Consider the following 20,636-nt stretch of genomic DNA (forward strand, 5'->3'; position numbering starts at 1 on the left):
TGCTGATAGTCAAAAGTGCCTTTGCGATAGGGATGTGCATGAGTTATTGACCAGTCGTGGACTTGTTCTGCACCAGCTAGTCGACTATTAAAAACACTATTAAGATTTTCCTTTGCATATTTGTCCCTCTGAATCTTTTTCCAAATCTCAGTTACAATTGAGTCCACTATGGTCACTGTGTATGTGTGTCATCAGGTGTTGGATGGAGTGATGGGAAAATTAAAAAATTAAGCAATTGGGCTTTTATTACAAAGGTATTGAAATTTGGTACATTACTCAAAGTTCTGTTAATGGTGCAAGTCAAGTGTGGCAAAAATTTTAATATTTGTAATGATTCTTATTGAATTATACTGTATTTGTATTCTGTTCTTGTTGGAGTCATGCCTAACAATGGACGAGGATCTACTTTTATGATGGAAAGAAAATGTGAAGCGGTACGAGAAACTCTGAAGCATGTCAGACCAGTATGTGTGTTAAATCTCTTAAAGGGATTGTTCACCCAAAAATCTAAATTCTTTAATAATTTTTTCACCCTCATACCATCCCAGATGTATATGATTTCCTTTCTTCAGCAGAACACATTTGAAGTCAAATTGAAAAATATCTCAGCTCAGTAGGTCCTTATAATGCATGTGGATGGTAACAAAATTTTTGATTCTCCAAAAAGCACAGACAATCAGCATTAACGTCATCCATACGAATCTAGTGGTTAAATGAATGTCTTATAAAGCGATACAATCACTTTTGTTGCGAAAAAGATAAAAATGTAAGTACGTTTTAACTTTAAATCATTGCTTCCGGTAAGCAGCAGTATGCGTGTTCACGAGTGGGCTGAGGTCACGAGGTCTTTCCAGCGATGGCATGGCAGTGTTCCATTTGTTGCAGAAGACACTCTACCTCTGTTGGCATTGCCTACATGTGCACCACCACATCTCTCTGAGGTTTTTTGTTGTGCTGCTGTTGGTCCAGCTTCCTCCATCTCCCTGAGCTCCTAGTAAGAGTACTCGGGTTCAAACAAATATGGCTGTGCAAAAACTTCTATCTACTCTTCTCCTCTTAAATAAAAATCTTCTTTACTGCATTCGGTCTTTACAGCGTTCCTCTTATTCAGTTGTAAACTATGCTGCTCTTCCGGGTATGTCGCACATGCGTCACTTCTCGCGTGAACATGCCAACACCAATATGTCACACGAGAAACTGCGTGACCTCACCCCTCTCGTGAACGCGCATACAGCTGCTCAACGGAAACGATTATTTATAGTTAAAAAGTACTTAAATATTGATATTTTTTTGCACCAAAAGTGATTGTATCACTTTATAAGACATTCATTTAACCACTGGAGTCTTATGGATGATGAAAATGCTGAATGTCTGTGCTTTTTGGAGCATCAAAAATTGTGTTACCATCCACATCCATTATAAGGGCCTACTGAGCTGAGATATTTTTCTATTTTTCTTCAAATGTGTTCTGCTGAAGAAAGGAAGTCATATATATCTGAGATGGCATGAGGGTGAGTAAATTATGAGAGAATTTTCTGCGTGAACTATCCCTTTATCACTGGCAGAGCGCATTTGATAAAAAGCCAACTTTCACCACTTGTTTTTCTGAATAAAAAACATGTGAAATTATAAAAATGTGATAGTCTTTATGTAGATTGATAATTTATTGACGTGCATTATCCTAAAGCTGTCAGTTTGTTATTTTTAATTTAAATTACTTGTCCTGCTGCTTGAAGAACCAAATGGAATATAATTACACTTTTTTTTTTATTAATGCAAATTGTTCATATACAGTTGAAGTCAGAAGTTTACATACACTTAGGCTGAAGTCAGTAAAACTCATTTTTTAACCACTCCACAGCTTTAATGTTAGCAAACAATAGTTTTGCAAAGTCATTTAGGGCAGGGGTTTTCAAACTTTAGATGCCAAGGACCCCCCAATATGATGATCCTCTTGCCAGGGACCCCTCAGTCTGCTATCAGGTCCTTGAATAACATATAACGTTAGGGCTGCACGATAATGGTTAAAAATTTTAATCACGATTATTAATCATGGTTTTTCTGCCCTTTTGATATTTATTTTTTATTTTTTCATTACAGGGCTGCACGATTTAAACAAATAATACTGTTGCAACTGCTTTGATATCAATTCTAAAATAAAAATAAAATTACAATAAACAGCAGCTCTCATGTTGAACAAGGTGTTAGTAAATTATTTGGCCAAAATTAAGCCATGTTTTGCCAATGCTTTACTTCCAATATAAGAGTTACTCTGTAGGGCTTTCACACAAAATCGTGACCACGAGGAGGTTACCCCATGTGACTCTACCCTCCCTAGCAACCGGGCCAATTTGGTTTTCTTAGGAGACCTGGCTGGAGTCACTCAGCACACCCTGGATTCAAACTCACGACTCCAGGGGTGGTAGTCAGCGTCTTTACTCGCTGAGCTACCCAGGCCCCTGTGACATTTCACATTCTTAAAATAAAGTAGTGATCCTAACTGACCTAAGACAGAGGATGTTTTCTATGATTAAATGTCAGGAATTGTGAAAAACTGAGTTTAAATGTATTTGGCTAAGGTGTCGAGTCATTTTTATTTGTATAGCACCTTTCACAACACACATCGTTTCAAAGCAGCTTTACAGGAAATCATGCATTAACAGAAAAAGAAACTGTAAGATCTATAATGTCTTAGAGTGATCATTGTGCAGTTTGATTAAATATGATTATAAAATGTGTATAAAAATTAAATAATAATTGTATTTAGAATCCCTGTGAGCAAGCTGAAGGCGACTTTGGCAAGGAACACAAAATTCATAAAATGTTGGTTAATGGAGAAAAATATCCTTGGGAGAAACCAGGCTCACTGTGGGCGCCAGTTCCCCTCTGGCTAACAGCATGAATATAATGCCAATATTACTTATTTATCTGCAGTGCAAGTCATGGTTTAAAATTTGTAAATTAAGTGTATTGTATCTGACTTATATATATATATGTGTGTGTGTGTGTGTGTGTGTGTGTATATATATATATATATATATATATATATATATATATATATATATATATATAAAACAAAATATAAATTTCACGTACGTGTCATTTAAAGCAGTTCCCAATCCATACGCAATATGTTCCTGTATGTAAGTGTATAAGCTCAAATCTCTGATGCAGCCCAGAGGCTTTACTACATGCATTAAAACTCATTAAACATCACAAAATTCTCATTAAGAGTGACGTGTTGAATCAGTGCCAACCTTTTAACGTCACTTTTTCCAACCTGAGTGCATCCAAACATCAGGCTGCTCGCTGTACCACACCATTACCCTTTTTAACAGGCCCCTATAAGTACACTCTGACCCGCCATGCCCTGAGTGGAATGGAAAGGTTAGTCTGATTGAGAGGAAAAATGGCAGTGATATCAGAGAACTGGCAGTCTTGACCTTTTTCATTTTATTGGTAAACTTTAATTGATGCCTGTTTTTATCAGCTCGGCAGACGATAAAAAATATATTTTAACGAAGTAGCTGTATAAAAACAGCGTGTGTCTGTAGAGGGTTGTTAAACACATGGTTTTTCTTTTCTTTTTTTACGCCCGGGTTCGACTGCAGTTCATCGACTTTTCTGTCTTTTCAGAGCAGGATAATTGTTTTTTAGGCTCTGGCATCAGAATAGACGAAGTGAATTGAGTGCGTGTTTGTTTGTTTGCGTATATGTGTGTGATAAAGAGGCAAAAGTGGTTCTTTTATTATTTTATATTTAGTTACTGTGAAACTTCTTGAAACAGAAGTTTACTTGGCATATTGCCTTCTATGAGAGAAGTGGAGAGAAAAAAAAAACAGTAGGAGAGACAAAGTGGAAAATGAAACGAGATTAATAAAAAAAAATAAGACATACTGTAATTGTGATATACTGTACATGCTGGATTTATTAAAGGCATAAAAGTAACACAGACAACTCAAGCCCTATTCTTTGTCTATATTCCAGAAATTAGGCGACAGCTTTGTGTGAGGAACAGAAAAATATTTAAGTCATTATCTGCTGAAAATCCTCTTAAATGTCATTCATTTAAACTTTGCAAACTATTCCTTGAACTTTTATGTGGTGGAGCTGTTTGCTGCTAGTTTAAGTTTTGATGACCTGTGGTTTCCTTTTGCAGTATTACCCTAGAAGAAGCTTTCATGGAGTTTGAAGAGTAATAGATCAAGGTCTTTGATACATTTGGTTGCACAGAGCCACATGAATAGTGCACATGTATGTTCACATGTAAAATCTGTCTCTGTTTGTAACACTGTAATGCATACAGTATGTAAGCATTAATTTGGCGCTGAGTATTGTTTTTTGGCCTTTGTGGCTATGACGCACATTGTTTCATTTTTAGCCATTTTTTATTGTGTTGGAGCAACATTTTGCATATGCACTGTCATGAAGAATGCTGGTAGGGTCACAGAAAAAGGCCACCGCAGATACATGAGAGCCAGTTGAAAGCTATATTCACAGAACATGTGGCAGCCAGCCCAGCACATGGATGATACTGTACATGGGTCAATGACAAATAAGGGTTGGCAAGGTGAGCAATTCAAAAATAGCATGCATAAGGTTTGTTCCAATGTACATTTTGTATTTGTGTTGGTTTCATGTAATTTGAAATGACATTTGCAAAATGTTTTACAAAAGGTAACACTGAATGCGCCTGAAAATGTCAAGTGGTGTAACCACAAAAGAATGAGAAATATTACACATTTTATCCACCTAGAGTGTATGTAAGTGTACTCATCAAAATAATTACATCATTTTAAAATATCATATGAAAATAGATTTTATTAGGATTATCTTTACATTTTAATTGTATGCGTTTTTGCAATATTGAGCGAGGCATATGCTGAAAGCACCTCTGTTTTCTAAATAATCTTTATTGTTTTGACAAATTATGTAAAAAAATAAATAAATAAATAAACATATTATTACACTGCAGTAGAAGAGTACATTTTATTCCACATATATTTTCCTGTATATTATCATATTTTTATGAAAAATACTGGTTATGCCAATTGACACAAACCAGTTATACCACCTGACCATATTGCTTCTACAGTCAAAGGCCATTATTTGTTGAAGAAATTGACACTGAAAATCAAGCATGACAGTCAACAAGGTGAAGTAAACTTGGTGTTTTCTTTTATTTCAATGAAGGTAAAATATCTGACAACAACAAATCAGAATAAAAACATGTTTTCAAAAATTGTGTGTGTGTGAGAGAGGGGGAGGGGGGTGAGAAAGAGTGCAGTTGTCTATAAATTTCGACCAGAGTGGTTACATACAACAAAATATTAACCTAGAAGTAAACATTTTAACAACAGTTCTATTTGTGTGTGCAAAACCTATTTTTTCCATGGTAAGGGTGACCTTTGCATGGAATTGCCCTATGTTATATTGTGTTAATTGTGAAATTGCAGAAATTCAATGAATTGTATTTTATAGATGTAGATTTTTATTTTTGAGTAACATTTCTCAGTTTGAGGTATTTTAAAGCTGCTGGTCATGTTCAACAGGAGGTGACAAAGTAGTATTTACTTAATGTAATATTTATGTAAATGTTGGGTTATATTGTGTAATATTTACTTTAACTATAATCAGCATCATACACTACTGATATTTGTCAAAATTGGCTTCAAACAGACAGGCTTGTAATAGGAGTCAAATGCTGTAACCGGTTACACCATTTGACATTTCAATTTAAAATCTAACTTGACAGGCATTATCATGGACACATGCACATGGCCTTGGTGTGAATATTTCAAACATCATTTTTAAAGTAAATAGCCTACTCATTTTTAAAATTATGATGAATGATCAATGTTTTACTGGGGTCATACCATTTGACATTTGACACAAGCATACCTGACCATACCCTAAACATCAAATTATCTCGAGTATTTTAAAGAGAGTTACTAATCTTTTTATGCAGCAGTTAGGGTCATCAGGGGTCTTTCTCTGTGATATCATTTCCTGTCACATGGTCTTCTTGCACATAACAAAATGGCTCCTTGAATGGTGGTTACACCAACTTGACATCTCAGGAAATTGACATGACTGACAGGATCCCCCAAATTAATTGTAATTTTCAGAACAATGGTGTTCCATTACTTTTATTTACTACTGAATAGTTCTAACGTAAGATTATGCCAAACTAGTTGATAGGGTGTTTTATTGAGAATTTCACCTTTTTTAAGCAAGTTTAATAATTTGGTACAATGTTTTTACGGTTACACCACACTGACATTTTTGCCATCATCCCCGAAATATTCTCTCAAAATTGATTAAAACCAGAACTTTTAGACTAGGTCCTCAAAAGAATGTATGCAGGTAATTTGTTTCAAATTTTAACCCTTTTAAATTTAACCATATGGACACAAAAAAACGTCCATCACGTCATTGACCCACATAACATGAGTGTTCTAAAACCAGCACTTTGTCTTCATTTTCTGCTATACCGGAAATGCAAAAAAAACAGCAAACCTGACACCCAAAACCATCAATGGTTGCCTCATTAAAAGCAATGGAAAATTGTCTGTGATATGATACGTTTTCATATACCTTTTGTGCATTGTATGGGAAGCTACTTTGAAACTGTATCTTCACAAACAGCTCTTAATTTAAAAGTAGTTAAAATACAGTCAAGCTACCTAAAAAGAAGTTGGCAACAGTACAAGCTACTAGCAAAAAGTAGCTAACTACATTGACACTGTTTATTGGGACAATATACACTCACTGAGCACTTTATTAGGAACACCTGTACACCTATTTATTCATGCAATTATCTAATCAGCCAATCATGTGGCAGCAGTGCTGTGCATAAAATCATGCAGATGTGGGTCATGAGCTTCAGTTAATTTTCATATTAGCCATCAGAATGGAGACAAAATGTGATCTCAGTGGTTTAGACCGTGGCATGATTGTTGGTGGTTTGAATATTTCTGTAACTGCTGATCTCCTGGGATTTTCATGCATAACAGTCTCTAGAGTTTACTCAGAATGGTGCCAAAAACACAAAAAAATTCAGTGAGCAGCAGTTCTGCGGAAGGAAAGCGGCTTGTTGATGAGAGAGGTCAACGGAGAATGGCCAGACTGGTTTGAGCTGACAGAAAGTCTACGGTAACTCAGATAACCGCTCTGTACAATTGTAGTGAGCAGAATCACATCTCGGAATGCACATCATCTCGAACCTTGAGGCGAATGGTCTACCACAGCAGAGGACCACGTCAGGCACTTTATTATACCATAGTGTTCCTAATAAAGTGCTCAGTGAGTGGAATTATCAGATAAACTATAAATTTACACTTTATACAACTAATAAAACTCAAAAGCACCCTAATATATATAACTGAGTGACAAACAGCATCATATTACTTAATGTTTAGCTACAAATAAGATGGAAAATGCTGCACAGGGACTCATACGTCGGTGAATCAGGTGAATTATGGACCATCTGAAAAAAAACAATTCACTAAAATTAATCTGACTTTCCAAAGCTCAGAGCTCTAAGCATGTGTTCTGCAGTTCCTCCAGTTTAACTGTTTTAAGTGTGCCTTAAAACCAGCAATTCTGCTAATTTTAGTTTGTGCTAAAGCAGTGTACCACGGCAAAAACACATTAGCCACGTTTCCACTTTCAGGCCAATCCGAGCCAGGGCTATCAGCTGGTCAGCCGAGGCCAATAGCCTTGAGCTGCGAGACTAAAATCAATCTGCATTCACATCATCAGGCCAATAGCCCCGCAGTGTTGCCCTAAAACCCACCCTTAAAAGGCCAACCTGGTGCCAACATCACACACCGCCCATTTCACAAGCAATAGGAAAGCTCAAGCGGAGGTATCAGACTCTGGAGACTAGCTAGCCCTCTGTGTGGAGACTGAAGCTGCCGTTTGTTTGCTTATTTTGGTCTTTGTTTGGTGGAAAGCAAGACCTGACTCATAACTCCGCCTTTGACACTGATCCCGCCTCAATCCCCAGTTGGCCTTCTTTTGCCCAAGGGTAATCAGCGGGCCAGTGGCACTTTCCCTTTGGCCCCAAGGAAGCCCCAAGGAGGCATGAAGCCCTGAAAGTGACAGTGGGAATGCAACTGACCCTGGCATACACTAGCAAGCCCTCATTTGCCCGACAGCAGTAACATGGCTATTGGACTGGTTGTGGTACACTGCTACGCTTTGAAATATGTAGATTATTACCAGAGCATGTTAGCGAAGTGGAACGGTGTGACACTCCGCTCAATAACCCGCTCCATGCATGTGCGCTCCGCTCAGCCGCTCACGGCCCAAGCGGATGCTCCACTCAAGTACCGCTCACGCTCACCAGTAAAAAAGCATTGGCTCAAATCCCGCTCCGACATTAAATGTCTCTGTAGTATACTTTGTTCCAAGCATGTACACAGGGGGTAGCTACAGTGGCCCAAGCAACTGCCCCTTTGCCCACATGGGCTGAGGTGCCCCTCTGGGTGAAATATAGACTATAGGCCGACATTTATTACATTATCAAATGATAAGTAACATGCACATCTGAAATTATGTGATTGTATTGTTGTGTTTTTGTATATAAAATCTCACTGTTTATTTTGGACTGGTTTACAACTGCTGTTAGACAATCAGGTCTACCAGATCTTCCTTATCATTTGTAATCAGTCAAATATTCCTCTGTTAGCACGTATGTCATTGAACATCTTAAAATAATGCCTTAAAAAATTTCAGTTCTAAATTACCTTTTTTTACTTCAAACAAGTCATCGAACATGCCTCTACAAGTGATAAAACATATGTGCGTTGGCACGGAAACTCGCATAGGTGCAAATTTGCGCTTTTCAGTTTAAACTGGACCTGAGTGATACAACCGACCCAGAAAACCACAATCTTTTCAACTTTAAAGTTTGTTTTAGTCGTTTAAGGCAATAATGAAAACATGGACTGGTACCAGGAAAAATATTGCAGGGAAAAGTGAAATTCATAATTGTTTTTCAGTTGTCTCCACGGAATGATTATACTGTAGATTTGATATATTAATATGTTTCTGATTTAATGCTATCAGACTTTGGGTCTGTAAGTTAAAATTAGCAATTTCTCATCCTAATTTTGTGTTCAATTTTAAAGTATTAAGTTATCCAGAAAAGAGCAGTGGGTGTTTTTCTCTTTTTCAATGTTGTTGCTTTATTAATATTCCCTACAATTTTATATGTACGAATCATATGCAATATAAAGGACTGTGGTTATTTATATAATAATTATTTTATTAGTAGATACCATGTGCCTCCTTTGTTTTTCCTTGATATTTTTAAAGCAGCATAAAGTGAATCTGGACTTTATATGTGTCAAACGATATGCACTCTTTATATGTACAGCAGGGTTTAACCATGGATTTAACAAATAAAAAATATTTGTCCTGCATAAATTGAGATTTTGTCCAATATATATATATAAATCAAATTACACCGTACATTTTTTTTAAATGTACAATCCTTTATAGCTTTTGTCTCTGCGCATTAATGCAGCAAGCGATGTCGAAGATGTTATCTGCAACCACTAATCTAGAGTCATTATTTTTATTTTTTTTTACATTTCACTTATCGTTAAGGTGTGGATTTGGCTTTGGGAAACTGACCAGCAGTTATGTGCCATTTTATCCCGAGGCAGAAATCGAAAGCAACGGGCGGTTGATTAAGTGAGATAATTCCGCTATGAAATTCTCTCTGTGAGAACAGAAATTTCCTCATTCTTAACTTTGATTTATACTTTGCATTTGGTTAGGCTATAAGGTTTGCAACTTCACTAAAATAATGTTAGAGCTCCATAACCTCAGGCCTATTGCTTATTTCGCAGATTCCCAAACCAGCATATCACGAAGCGCATTCTGGGTTGAGCGAGCGGCACTTTTGGCATCTTCAAAAAGGCGCTCTCCGCTCAGGTGGAATTATCGCCGCTCCGCTCCACTCACATGCTCTGATTATTACTGTGAAAGCTACGCTATATTAAAACGCTGAGCTACTGTCATGCTACTAAAAAATGTAATTAAGTTACTATTATTTCTTTTAGTTAGTTACTCCCTAACAATGCATTTTATACTTTCTATGTATGTTTGGTTGTGCAACACAGACAGTTTGGATCCAAGATCTCTTCCCCAGTGAAGTCCCCCTGTCTTCCCTATTCTGGATACATTCATGTGGTTTGTGTAGTTACATTTTCTTGGCAGTATGCTGTCTGATACAGACTCCATAGAGAGATTCAGATTAATGGACAATACATATGGCATGTACATTTTCCCTTTTGTACTGTTTTTACAAGGCGAAACCTCTTATGCAGAAGAGAGAGAGAAAAAAAATTCCCTGGAACAATTTCTGGGAAAATTGTTGTGTTGTTAGATTTATAATGTTCAGATGGGGGTCGGTTTTAGACACACACATGTAGGAGTTGTTTGTTTGTCTGGAAGTGCATTGTAGGATAGGCGGTGTCAGTCAACCTGAACTACTTTAGAAGTTTTGTTATTTGAAAACAAAATTGGGCTTTTTTGGCTTTTTGTTGTTGTGTCCAGTTTTGAGGCCATCTGTATATGAGTGCAGCCTTAAAAATACATTTACTGAGCACTTTATTTGGAACACTGTGGACGTGGTCTTCTGCCGTTGCAGCCCATCTGCCTCAAGATTCGATGTGTTGTGCATTCTGAGATGCTATTCTGCTCACTAGACAGACTGTACAGAATGGTTATCTGAGTTACCGTATACTTTCTGTCAGTTCAGACCAGTCTGGCCATTCTCTGTTGACATCTCTCATCAACAAGGCGTTTCCGTCTGCAGAACTGCTGTTCACTTGGTGTTTTTTTTTTGTTTTTGGCACCATTCTGAGGAAACTCTAGAAACTGTTGGGCATGAAAATGCCAGGAGATCAGCAGTTACAGAAATACACAAACCAGCCTGACTGGCACCAACAATCATACCACGGCTGAAAACACGGAGATCACCTTTCTTCCCCATTCTGATGGTTGATGTAAACATTAACTGCAGCTCCTGACCCGTATCTGCATGATTTTATGCATTGCACTGCAGCCACACCATTAGCTGATTAGATAATCGCATGAATAAGTAGGTGTACAGGTGTTTCTAATAAAGTGCTCATTGAGTGTATATTAGAGTCCATATATTACTGGATGGAGACCATCCACATCTTGTCAACTCTAAATCTTTCTTTGATTTCCAGCTCTAGGTTTCTAGATACGGTACTGATATTAAGATTCAGTAAAGTAAATTAGGTGTGAATTAGTAGCATATCATGGAATAGAGACAACATCAAAATCTGACATCAGACTAAACTAAATCATCAGCACTAGCTCCATTACTTACCCACGATTCCCTGCTGGCTAATTGGTTTCCATGGATACCTCCAGAATCTGTGGCCACGTTTTGTTTTCTAAATCTGGAGAAATTTTGTGATTTTGATATCTTCTTAAAGGTGCAATATGTAACAATTTTCATGTAATATTCGCCTTTTTTTTGCCAATGTGTGAACGGCTGTAACGCAACTTAAAAAATTATCCCTTCCCAGCCCATTAAAGCCTGTAGACTAATTTTCACGCGAAGGGAGCGGGTCGCTTTTGCCGGGAAAGTCCAAAGGATTTGACGTTTATGCGCACTCCCGAGAGCCTTGCCTCAGTGCTTTTTCTTCCACTGTTTAGTAGCGACAACTGTCTACAACGCTAGGTAACGTTATCTTAGAGATGGAATCCAGCAAACGTCCGGCTCCCAGCACAACACCGCCTCCTACAAAAACTCTGAGTAAGCCAAAAAAACATTTATCTACTGAATCCAGTCTAGCTAAGCGGGAACGTGATTGTGGTAGAGTGAAAACTAGAGTGAACATCTGCAGGGCATTTGATTCCTGGAGGGACCTTCGTTCGGTTTTGGGGATCAAAACCGACCCTGAATTGGCGTTCTTCTTATTGGACAGGTAAGCTTACATAACTGCAAAGCATGTGAAATATAGTGCCATAGGGATTGATCTGTGTAATTTTAGCAAACTTGATCTTGCCTGCTAACGCTGACAAATTGCAAGCTTCCTTGCTTCGTAACTTTCAAATAATTTCAACAATCTTCTCTTTATACTAAAATTCGGGTATGCTGATTCACAGTAACTGTAATAAACAATGTTATTCTGTAATTATTCAGCAAGGTAAACTACAATAACACATGAAATGAATGCTAGACAATGTTCAAGATAATGCAAAAGACCCATTCATTAGTGTAACGTAGCTTGATTATACAGAAAATATATACAATCTATTATTATAAAACAATAGCGCATCGATATATCAAAATTACAGTTGTGATGGAATCACATCAATACTGAATTGTCAACATATTTATAATGTACAGTCTATTTTATAAACAGCTACTGTCATCATCCACCAAATTTAGCTAACAGCTATTGATAAAGCTGGCTAGCTAGCTAATGCTGACATAGGCTATCGTATAAATGCAGTCAATGTATCCTGCAAAGAAAAGTGATTACTTCAAACTACAGTCTCGCATAGTCAGACCTATATCCACACTGTGTTTTAGCCCTGTTCCAGCACTGGAGATTCAAATATAATATACATTCTCAATGTTTGTAGTAAAACAATCATAACTGTGTAATTTTTTTTATGCTACCTCATCTGTCAGCATGATGTCGGTGAATCACGTTCAGTCTCTTTGTACATTACATCATTGTTTTGGTCGATGCTTGCTCGCATCCCTATGGAGTGTGTGCGCGATCGAGCAACAGGTAGCTGGCTGCAGTTCACTTAACGGCCACAGGTGTCATTAATAACAAGGGTTTCTGAATCTTACATACTGCACTTTTAAACATCTATAAGGTTAGCAATTGTGTCTTTTTTAGGGCATGACAGATTGTTCTGTTTAAATAGGTATTTATGCTTAGGCACACACACACACACACTCACAACAGTCAATGCATTTCAGGGGACATTAAAGAGATTGAAAGAAAGGAATATAAAAGACAGAAACACACCACAGTTGGTGCAAACACACCAAGGATGTCCCACCAACACCATATTGGTGCATTAGCTCAGTGGCACAAGAGTGACAATTCTACTTTTACAGTTTTGTAATGTTAGTTGATGGAAAATGGAGGTATACTAGTGTGCTTAAGGATATCTCGTATTCAGTGCCTCCAACAAAATTCCATAAAGTCTTATAAATTAAACATGCAACAGACTGATGAATACCTGTGCACCCCTACTCTCCTAGTCTCCAAGTCGCTCTCTGTGACTCTCCATATCCACATACTTTTGGAAAACAATGAAAACAAATTTTGAACCATTAGGGTGCACCACCTCCATTTGTAGGATATGGTTGTCATGTAACTGTTTGAATAACCCAGTGTTAACATTGAGGATCTGCCAGCTGGACCAATTGCATATGATTAAATTACATAAAAGCAGTTGTTTAGTTTGGCACTACCTTAGAAATACATTACATCACTTAGAGAGACTGAGAATGGAAATCAGTCAATCAGTCATTTTAAACCTTGTTTTGCTCTGTAGAGTGGGTAACAATTAATTTCACTGCACCTCAATTGGTAATTTTTCACCCGTTCCTTAAATGAGGCAGCATTTGCAGATTTGTTTCATATGTAGAAATTAATTCAGCTGGACTGATCTCATTGGTATGTTTTGATTTTTGTTGGTGTTATATATATTTGTGTATGTTGGCCCATCAACTCACATCTGTGTTTGTGTATGTTGCTAAGCTCCTGCCTCCATCCTCCACAAGTTACCTCATGAAGTCGCTCTGTGTGGTAGTGTGACCTCATGAGAACTTGTGTTTATGTGGGTGTTGGGTTTAAGGTATGTTCCTGATGGACCAAATCAGTCATTCTTTGCATATGCATTAATATGCTCTTGTCAAACCTGATCAGTGTGTTATGATCTTTAATTTCATTACAGTTATTCAACTGTGGGGTTCTTCTTAAAGTCCCATCTGGGAAATATCTCAATTCACGTCCCATTACTGACAGCTGCCGGGAATCAAATCCCTCTGTGTGGTTAAATGTGTATTAGATTTGTTTTTGCTTTAATGGTGCTAACTGCTCATTTTAAATGGATTCTCTGCTGGAAAATGTCTGAACGCTTAACGTAATTAAATAACATTCTTGACTGCATAATTACGGTTAGGAGGTTCCAAATGTACATTTCCTAGCATAGCTGAAATGCCGTATATATCAGTCTGTCATGGCAGCTGTGATGTTGAAGCTAACAGATTATTTCTTACACAATGGAACAATCAAAGTTGAGGTTTCATGTTCGTGCCTTGGAGATTAGCATGATTAATGCTTATCCACTGGAGCACTTCCAACTATTGTTACATATTGTTAAAGGTAATGTAACTTTTTTTTATTTTATTTTTTTTTTACTTTATTTTTTTTTACGTCAAAATACATTTTACTTTCCCAGTTTATTGTTCATTGGCACCTATAAGTAAGATTCGTGGGTTTACCTCCCCCAAAACTTATAAACAATGAGCCTCCCAGGAGCTATTAAAACATTGATGTTTATTTTTTGAGCGACCTGCTCAGCCCCACCCATCCCTTTCGAGCTTAACCTATAGCATGAGTTTGGGGTGTGGCTATTTGTAGTAAGCTGTTCAGCCATTCATGCCAAATTTGCCAAGTTGCTTCTCGACAGTTAATCTACACTCAAGGTATTGCCACACAAGTTAGCTCATTACTGTCGAGCTCCAGATAAATTTGTAAAATACTCTGAATATGTATCGTATAATTCAGCAGCCATATCACCCTGTAGCTCTAGACTGGTTGCCCACTGAAACTAAGCAGGGTTGAGCCTGGACAATACCTGGATGGGAGACCTCCTGGGGAAACTAAGGTTGCTGCTGGAAGAGGTGTTAGTGAGGCCAGCAGGGGGTGCTCACTCTGCGGTCTGTGTGGGTCCTAATGCCCCAGTATAGTGATGGGGACGCTATACTGTAAAAAGGCACCATCTTTTGGATAAGGCGTTAAACCGAGGTTCTGACTCTCTGTGGTCATGAAAAATCCCAGGGCACTTCTCGTGAAGAGTAGGGGTGTAACCCCGGTGTCCTGGCTAAATTCCCCCATTGACCTCCTAATAATCCCCATACTTCAATTGGCTGTATCACTGTACTCTTTCCTCTCCACCATTAGCTGGTGTGTGGCTGCCGTCGCATCATCCAGGTGGATGCTGCACACTGGTGGTGGTTGAGCAGAGTCCCCTGTTCACTATGCAAAGCGCTTTGAGTGTAGTGTCAGAAAAGCGCTATATAAATGTAATGTTCATTAATTCATTCATCGTTACATTTACTAGTTACCAGAATATTACCCCTTGTGCTAGATCCCCAGCACACCCAGCTGCTGTTCAATCCGGCGATGTTATGGGATGACCCGATTCCTCTGCCCCGCTTTCTGTCCGGTGTGTATATGTGATAGTACTATTATTTTGTTCAGTCAATCAGTGCAAGCGAGACAGCGAGTTCAACACGATTGGCAGTTAACTCCAGTGTTTAAATGCAAAATAACCAAGTGAAAAAGTGTGAGTATGACAGACAGAGAAGGTTTTGAAGTCTTAATTTATAAGAAGCCCCAACCACTGCTTTCTGGGGGTCAGTGGCCATAAGAGATCTCCACCCCATCTCTGGGACTTGGGTGTCCTGAGTCAATTTGCTTGGATGTGAAAATCTACATTTCAAAACCCACAAGTCAGTGGGTTGCCTGAACAGGTAATTGACTAATCTGTCTTAAAGAAGTCCTGTATAATTAGGCTTGTTTCAGATTAATCTAACTCCGATGGGCTGCATTTATAAGTGGGTGTTTACGTAAGCCATGTCCGTGTGTTCAAAAACAGTTGCGTGGAGCATAACTTGACACTAAAAAAGCCAACCTCACTAGTCGACGGGTCAAGTTGGACAACTAGTCAACTATTGTAAGCACATCCCTTCTTTTGGCACTCTGTGAACCGGTTGCTGTCTCCTGTTGTGCTCAGTCCAGTTATGGTTGACTTGATTGATTCTGTCCAGTTCCTCCTATCACAAACCAGTTGGTCTTCACTTATGTGGTCACTGGAACAGTTCCTCGCTTTGTTTTTGTGACTATATATTTGTTTTGTTTATTTCAGGAGCTCTCTAGTTGTGGCTGGAATAAGAAGGAGAAGCACAGTTCAGCACCAAACGCTGTGGCCTTCACACGACGGTTCAACCAGGTAAAACACAGACACAGCAACATTTTTTGCCATTTTTATTGACACAGGCAATAGAAAGGAAACAAAAAATATTGGCAAGAGAAAAAGGCAATGGTATCATAATGAGTCGCAGGCTGGATTCAGTGCATCTCCCACGTAAGCACCACTGCTTTGTGTCTAAATCACATGCAGTAACTACTGCTCCATTGCTCCGACCTTACCTTTGCTTTTATCCCATGAGTAGTGAAAGCCAATCAGAGCCCTTTGGAGGGTAGAGGGTTAAAACATACATTATTGTGCCCATGGCTCAATACGTACTGTACGCAAGTAGGTGAGCGCAAATGCTGTGTATTGCATTGTCAGAGCTGCCTCAAGGGGCTATATAGCAGACATTGGTTTAAACTGTCTTTTCCAGTCATGTTAATCTTTCAGATCAACTGCTGTCAATGTGAAGCAACAGTTGGAAGAGAAACTTGCTAAACAAATTTGATAACCTAAAGTAGTTAAACTGTCGACATGTGTAAAACTAGCTACCTGAGATTAACACATCTGTAACCACTAATGTCAGCGACATTTGAAGGTAATCATCAGTAGTGTTTAAAGTACTGAGGTTTGTTACTCCTGCAGTATACAAGAATGCCCAGTCAGTTATGTACAATGGAATCACATGATTTTAAAGCATTGGCCAAGCATTTGCATCTGTGTATGTGTACTTGCAGTACATTTCTGGCTTATATCACTTAGCTTTATTGGCTTGGATTGCCTAGATTGGAAAATGATGTCACCGTCAGGCTTCTTGTTCAAGGGATTTGGACTCTTCATGTTAACGTAGCGAACCTTGTTGTGTATAAACTTGTCAGAATCAGTTGATTGGGACATTACATGGCAAGTGGGAAATTATGAACTAGAACTGACATTATGGATGTAGTGACAGCAGGTAATGTGGTTGTCTGCAGTGAGGTCTGAGTGAGGATCTCAGCTGAGCTGTTTGACACACACTGGGGTAAAGAAACTTTGATTTCATCCATTTGGCCTTTTAAGAAATATGTCGTCCCCTCTGAGTGTGTATAACTTTTTTTGTGCAATCACTGTTTTGTAATTGGCAGAAGCTGACAGTGTTTAATCAGAAGGGAATGACTGTTGGATACCTGAAGCTTGTAAGCAATGCAGAAGTTTTCTGCACCTTAATAATCCCCCACTTTAAGACTTATGCACACACACAAAAACACAGACTCCCCTGACTATATGGCCAGTGCTCTGTAATAACTATGAGAGTGTCAGTAAGGAATTTATGTTCTGTGGAAACTTTTGTCAATATACATCCTCAAAACGGCTCAAACGGCTGTTTGGGAATCCACACACACACACTCGCCAGCCAGCACAAATGTACTCTCTGAAGGATGATGCTTGGAAGGCGAGAACAAAAAGTTCTGGATAGACTTTAACATTAGCTGGATATAGAAGTCTCATTCTGCACATTTTATTGTCATTAAAAACTGACTCCGCCAGGGAGGGAGTCACCCTGTCCACACCAGCAGCCAACAATACTGTGTGTGTGTGTGTGGGCGGGTTTGGGTGGTTTACAACGACTTTTTTTTCAGGTTACAAACTGGTGATTATTTAGGTATTATGCTATAAATGTGGTTTATGAGTGTCCCCGTAATTCAGATTGCTTAAAAACATACTAAACAATGTTTTTTTTTTTTTTTTATAAAAAATGCAGAAAGTTTTTTGTGAGGGGTAGGGTTAGGGTGAGGGGATAGAATCTATAGTTTGTACTGTATAAAAATCATTGTCTATGGAGAGTCCTTATAAGGATAGCTGCACCAACGTGTGTGTGTGTGTTATAAGACTAGAGGGGAGTGGCTTTGTGTATCATCAGTAGTTTTGTCATAGTTCAGTAATTAGCTGATCACCTATATTCTTGCCATCATTCAGTAGTCAGCTGGTCATCAGTAATGTCATTTTCCAATAGTTAGCTGGTCATCAGAAGTGTTGTCTTTGTTTAGTAGTTAGCTGATCATCAGTATTGTTGTCATTGTCCAGTAGTTGGCTGATCATCAGTAATGTTGTCATCGTTTAGTAGTTAACTGATCATCAGTAGTGTTGTCATTGTTCAGTAGTTAGCTAATCATCAGTATTGTTGTCATTGTCCAGTAGTTGGCTGATCATCAGTAATGTTGTCATCGTTTAGTAGTTAACTGATCATCAATAGTGTTGTCATTGTTCAGTAGTTAGCTGATCATCAGTAATGTTGTCATAATTTAGTAGTTAGCTGATCATCAGTAGTGTTGTCATCGTTCAGTAGTTAGCTGATCATCAGTAGTGTTGTCATTGTTTAGTATTTAGCTGATCATCAGTAGTGGTGTCATTGTCCAGTGGTTACCTGATCATCAGTGGCGGTGGCATCATCCAGTATAAAGCTAATTATCAGTAGTGTTGTCATTGTTTAGTAGTTAGCTGATCATCAGTTTTGTTGTCATTGTCCAGTAGTTAGCTGATCATCAGTAATGTTGTCATCATTCAGTAGTTTGCTGATCATCAGTGGTGTTGTCATTGACTAGTAGTTAGAATATCGATTTTCGGAAAGAAAAAAACAAAGAATGAAGGCTTGAATCCGTGCACTGACATCCCGTCAGCATGACACAGGCGTATGCAAAACAAACCAAAACACTTCTCTTTGTAACATAAACAAAGTTTATTTATGCAGTAAACAACTACAAACTAAACAGTGATATGATTAGATATGGAAACTAAAATAATCCTATAACACATAAGATGTGTGTGTGACAGTGTGTATGTGTGGTTAGTACGAGAGAGAGAGAGAGAGAATTAAGTGACAGCCCTAAAACCGATTTCGCGATCGTGGGAGAGAAAGCAGCTGTTAGTTTACCACTCAGAGATGCGGTGGACGGCTCGTAAAAGTCCCACGTTCGTTGACTCTTTAGTGGATAACTCAGTTTGCCAGTTTCACCTGCGATGGCGAAAATGCACAACAGTCCAATTTGGTTGGACCACAATACAGCAAAACAAATTTGTGATAATTAATACCCTGAGTATTAATAATGAGCGGACATGGCTGTCCGTAAACTGTACAAGCAAAAAAAAACCTTGAAACACAAGAATAACACACTATAATATTCTATCTCTGCCCAGACGTAAACCTCTTACTTGAATCGCATGAAGACACAGGTAGAATGTTTGTCCCTCCGTCCTTTAACTCCGACCCGGTTCCTTGAGGCTCATGTGATAACGGGAGGCCGTTTCCTCGCTCTGTTGGTGGGCACGGCTGTTGATTCTCGGCGGGCTGGCGGAGAACTTCAGAAATGTCGACTTGATTGAAGATGGAAGAGAAATCTTTAATCTCTTCACTTCTGCAAGCAAACGGATGAAGATGCGGATTGCTCGGCGGTCTCCTTCGGATCCGTTAGAGTGTTCGGTTGTACACAGTGTAATCTCAACTCGTCCAGCGAGATTGTATGGCCACAGTTTCAAGTCGGACGTTACTTCCTTGTGCCACGAGGTTGCACCTGAGAGCAGCAATGAGCTGCATCTACACACTGCAAACAAAGTTGCTGGAAGCAAATCCCGGAAGCATTTCAGAGGTATTTCAACTCCTGATGATGTCATGTTTGAGGGACGTTCTGTTGTGTGCCTCATCCAGTAGGAGTTGAAAGTTCGATCCTTTAGTGAGCAAGGCTTCATGGGATTTGTAGTCTGTTTTGGACTCCCTTTGTTTGATTTTGGCGCGATTTTTTCAGTATAATTTACGACTTGGAATGTGGGGGCTTGAGTTAGGTTTTACGACTGTGTTAGGCCTGCCTTTGCCTTTGTAGTTAGCTGATCATTAGTGGTGTTGTCATCGTTCAGTAGTTAGCTGATCATCAGTAGTGTTGTCATCGTCCAATAGTTAGCTGATCATCAGTAGTGTTGTCATCATCCAATAGTTAGCTGATCATCAGTAGTGTTGTCATCGTTCAGTAGTTAGCTGATCATCAGTGGTAGTGGCATCGTCCAGTTGTTAGCTAATCATCAGTAGTGTTATCAATGTCCAGTAGTTAGCTGATCGTCAATGGTGGTGTCATTGACCAGTAGTTAGCTGATCATCAGTGGTGATGGCATCGTTCAGTTGTTAGCTGATCATCAGTAGTGTTATCAGTGTCCAGTAGTTAGCTGATCATCAGTAGTGTTGTCATTGCTCAGAAGTTAGCTGATCATCAGTAGTGTTGTCATTGTTCAGTATTTAGCTGATCATTGGAAGTGATGTCATCTCTCAGTAGTTAGCTGATCATCGGTAGTGTTGTCATCGTCCAGTAGCTAGCTGATCATCAGTAGTGTTGTCATTGTCCAGTATTTAGCTGATCATCGGTAGTGTTGTCATTGTCCAGTATTTA

At 38.7% G+C, this 20,636-nt stretch overlaps 1 protein-coding gene across 3 annotated transcripts in view; it reads left to right on the plus strand.

The window, feature by feature from the left end:
* The window catches only part of LOC127410382 (ras-specific guanine nucleotide-releasing factor RalGPS2-like), a 198,312-nt gene that overhangs the window by 80,266 nt on the left and 97,410 nt on the right, over positions 1-20,636 (plus strand). For all 3 annotated transcript variants that reach the window (XM_051645616.1, XM_051645618.1, XM_051645617.1), the window contains one exon: positions 16,180-16,263. In XM_051645616.1, coding sequence (XP_051501576.1) covers positions 16,180-16,263 — 84 coding nt within the window. The remainder of the gene's footprint in view (positions 1-16,179; positions 16,264-20,636) is intronic.

This window comes from Myxocyprinus asiaticus, chromosome 19 (genome assembly GCF_019703515.2).
Source record: "Myxocyprinus asiaticus isolate MX2 ecotype Aquarium Trade chromosome 19, UBuf_Myxa_2, whole genome shotgun sequence".
NCBI classification, from domain to species: domain Eukaryota; kingdom Metazoa; phylum Chordata; class Actinopteri; order Cypriniformes; family Catostomidae; genus Myxocyprinus; species Myxocyprinus asiaticus.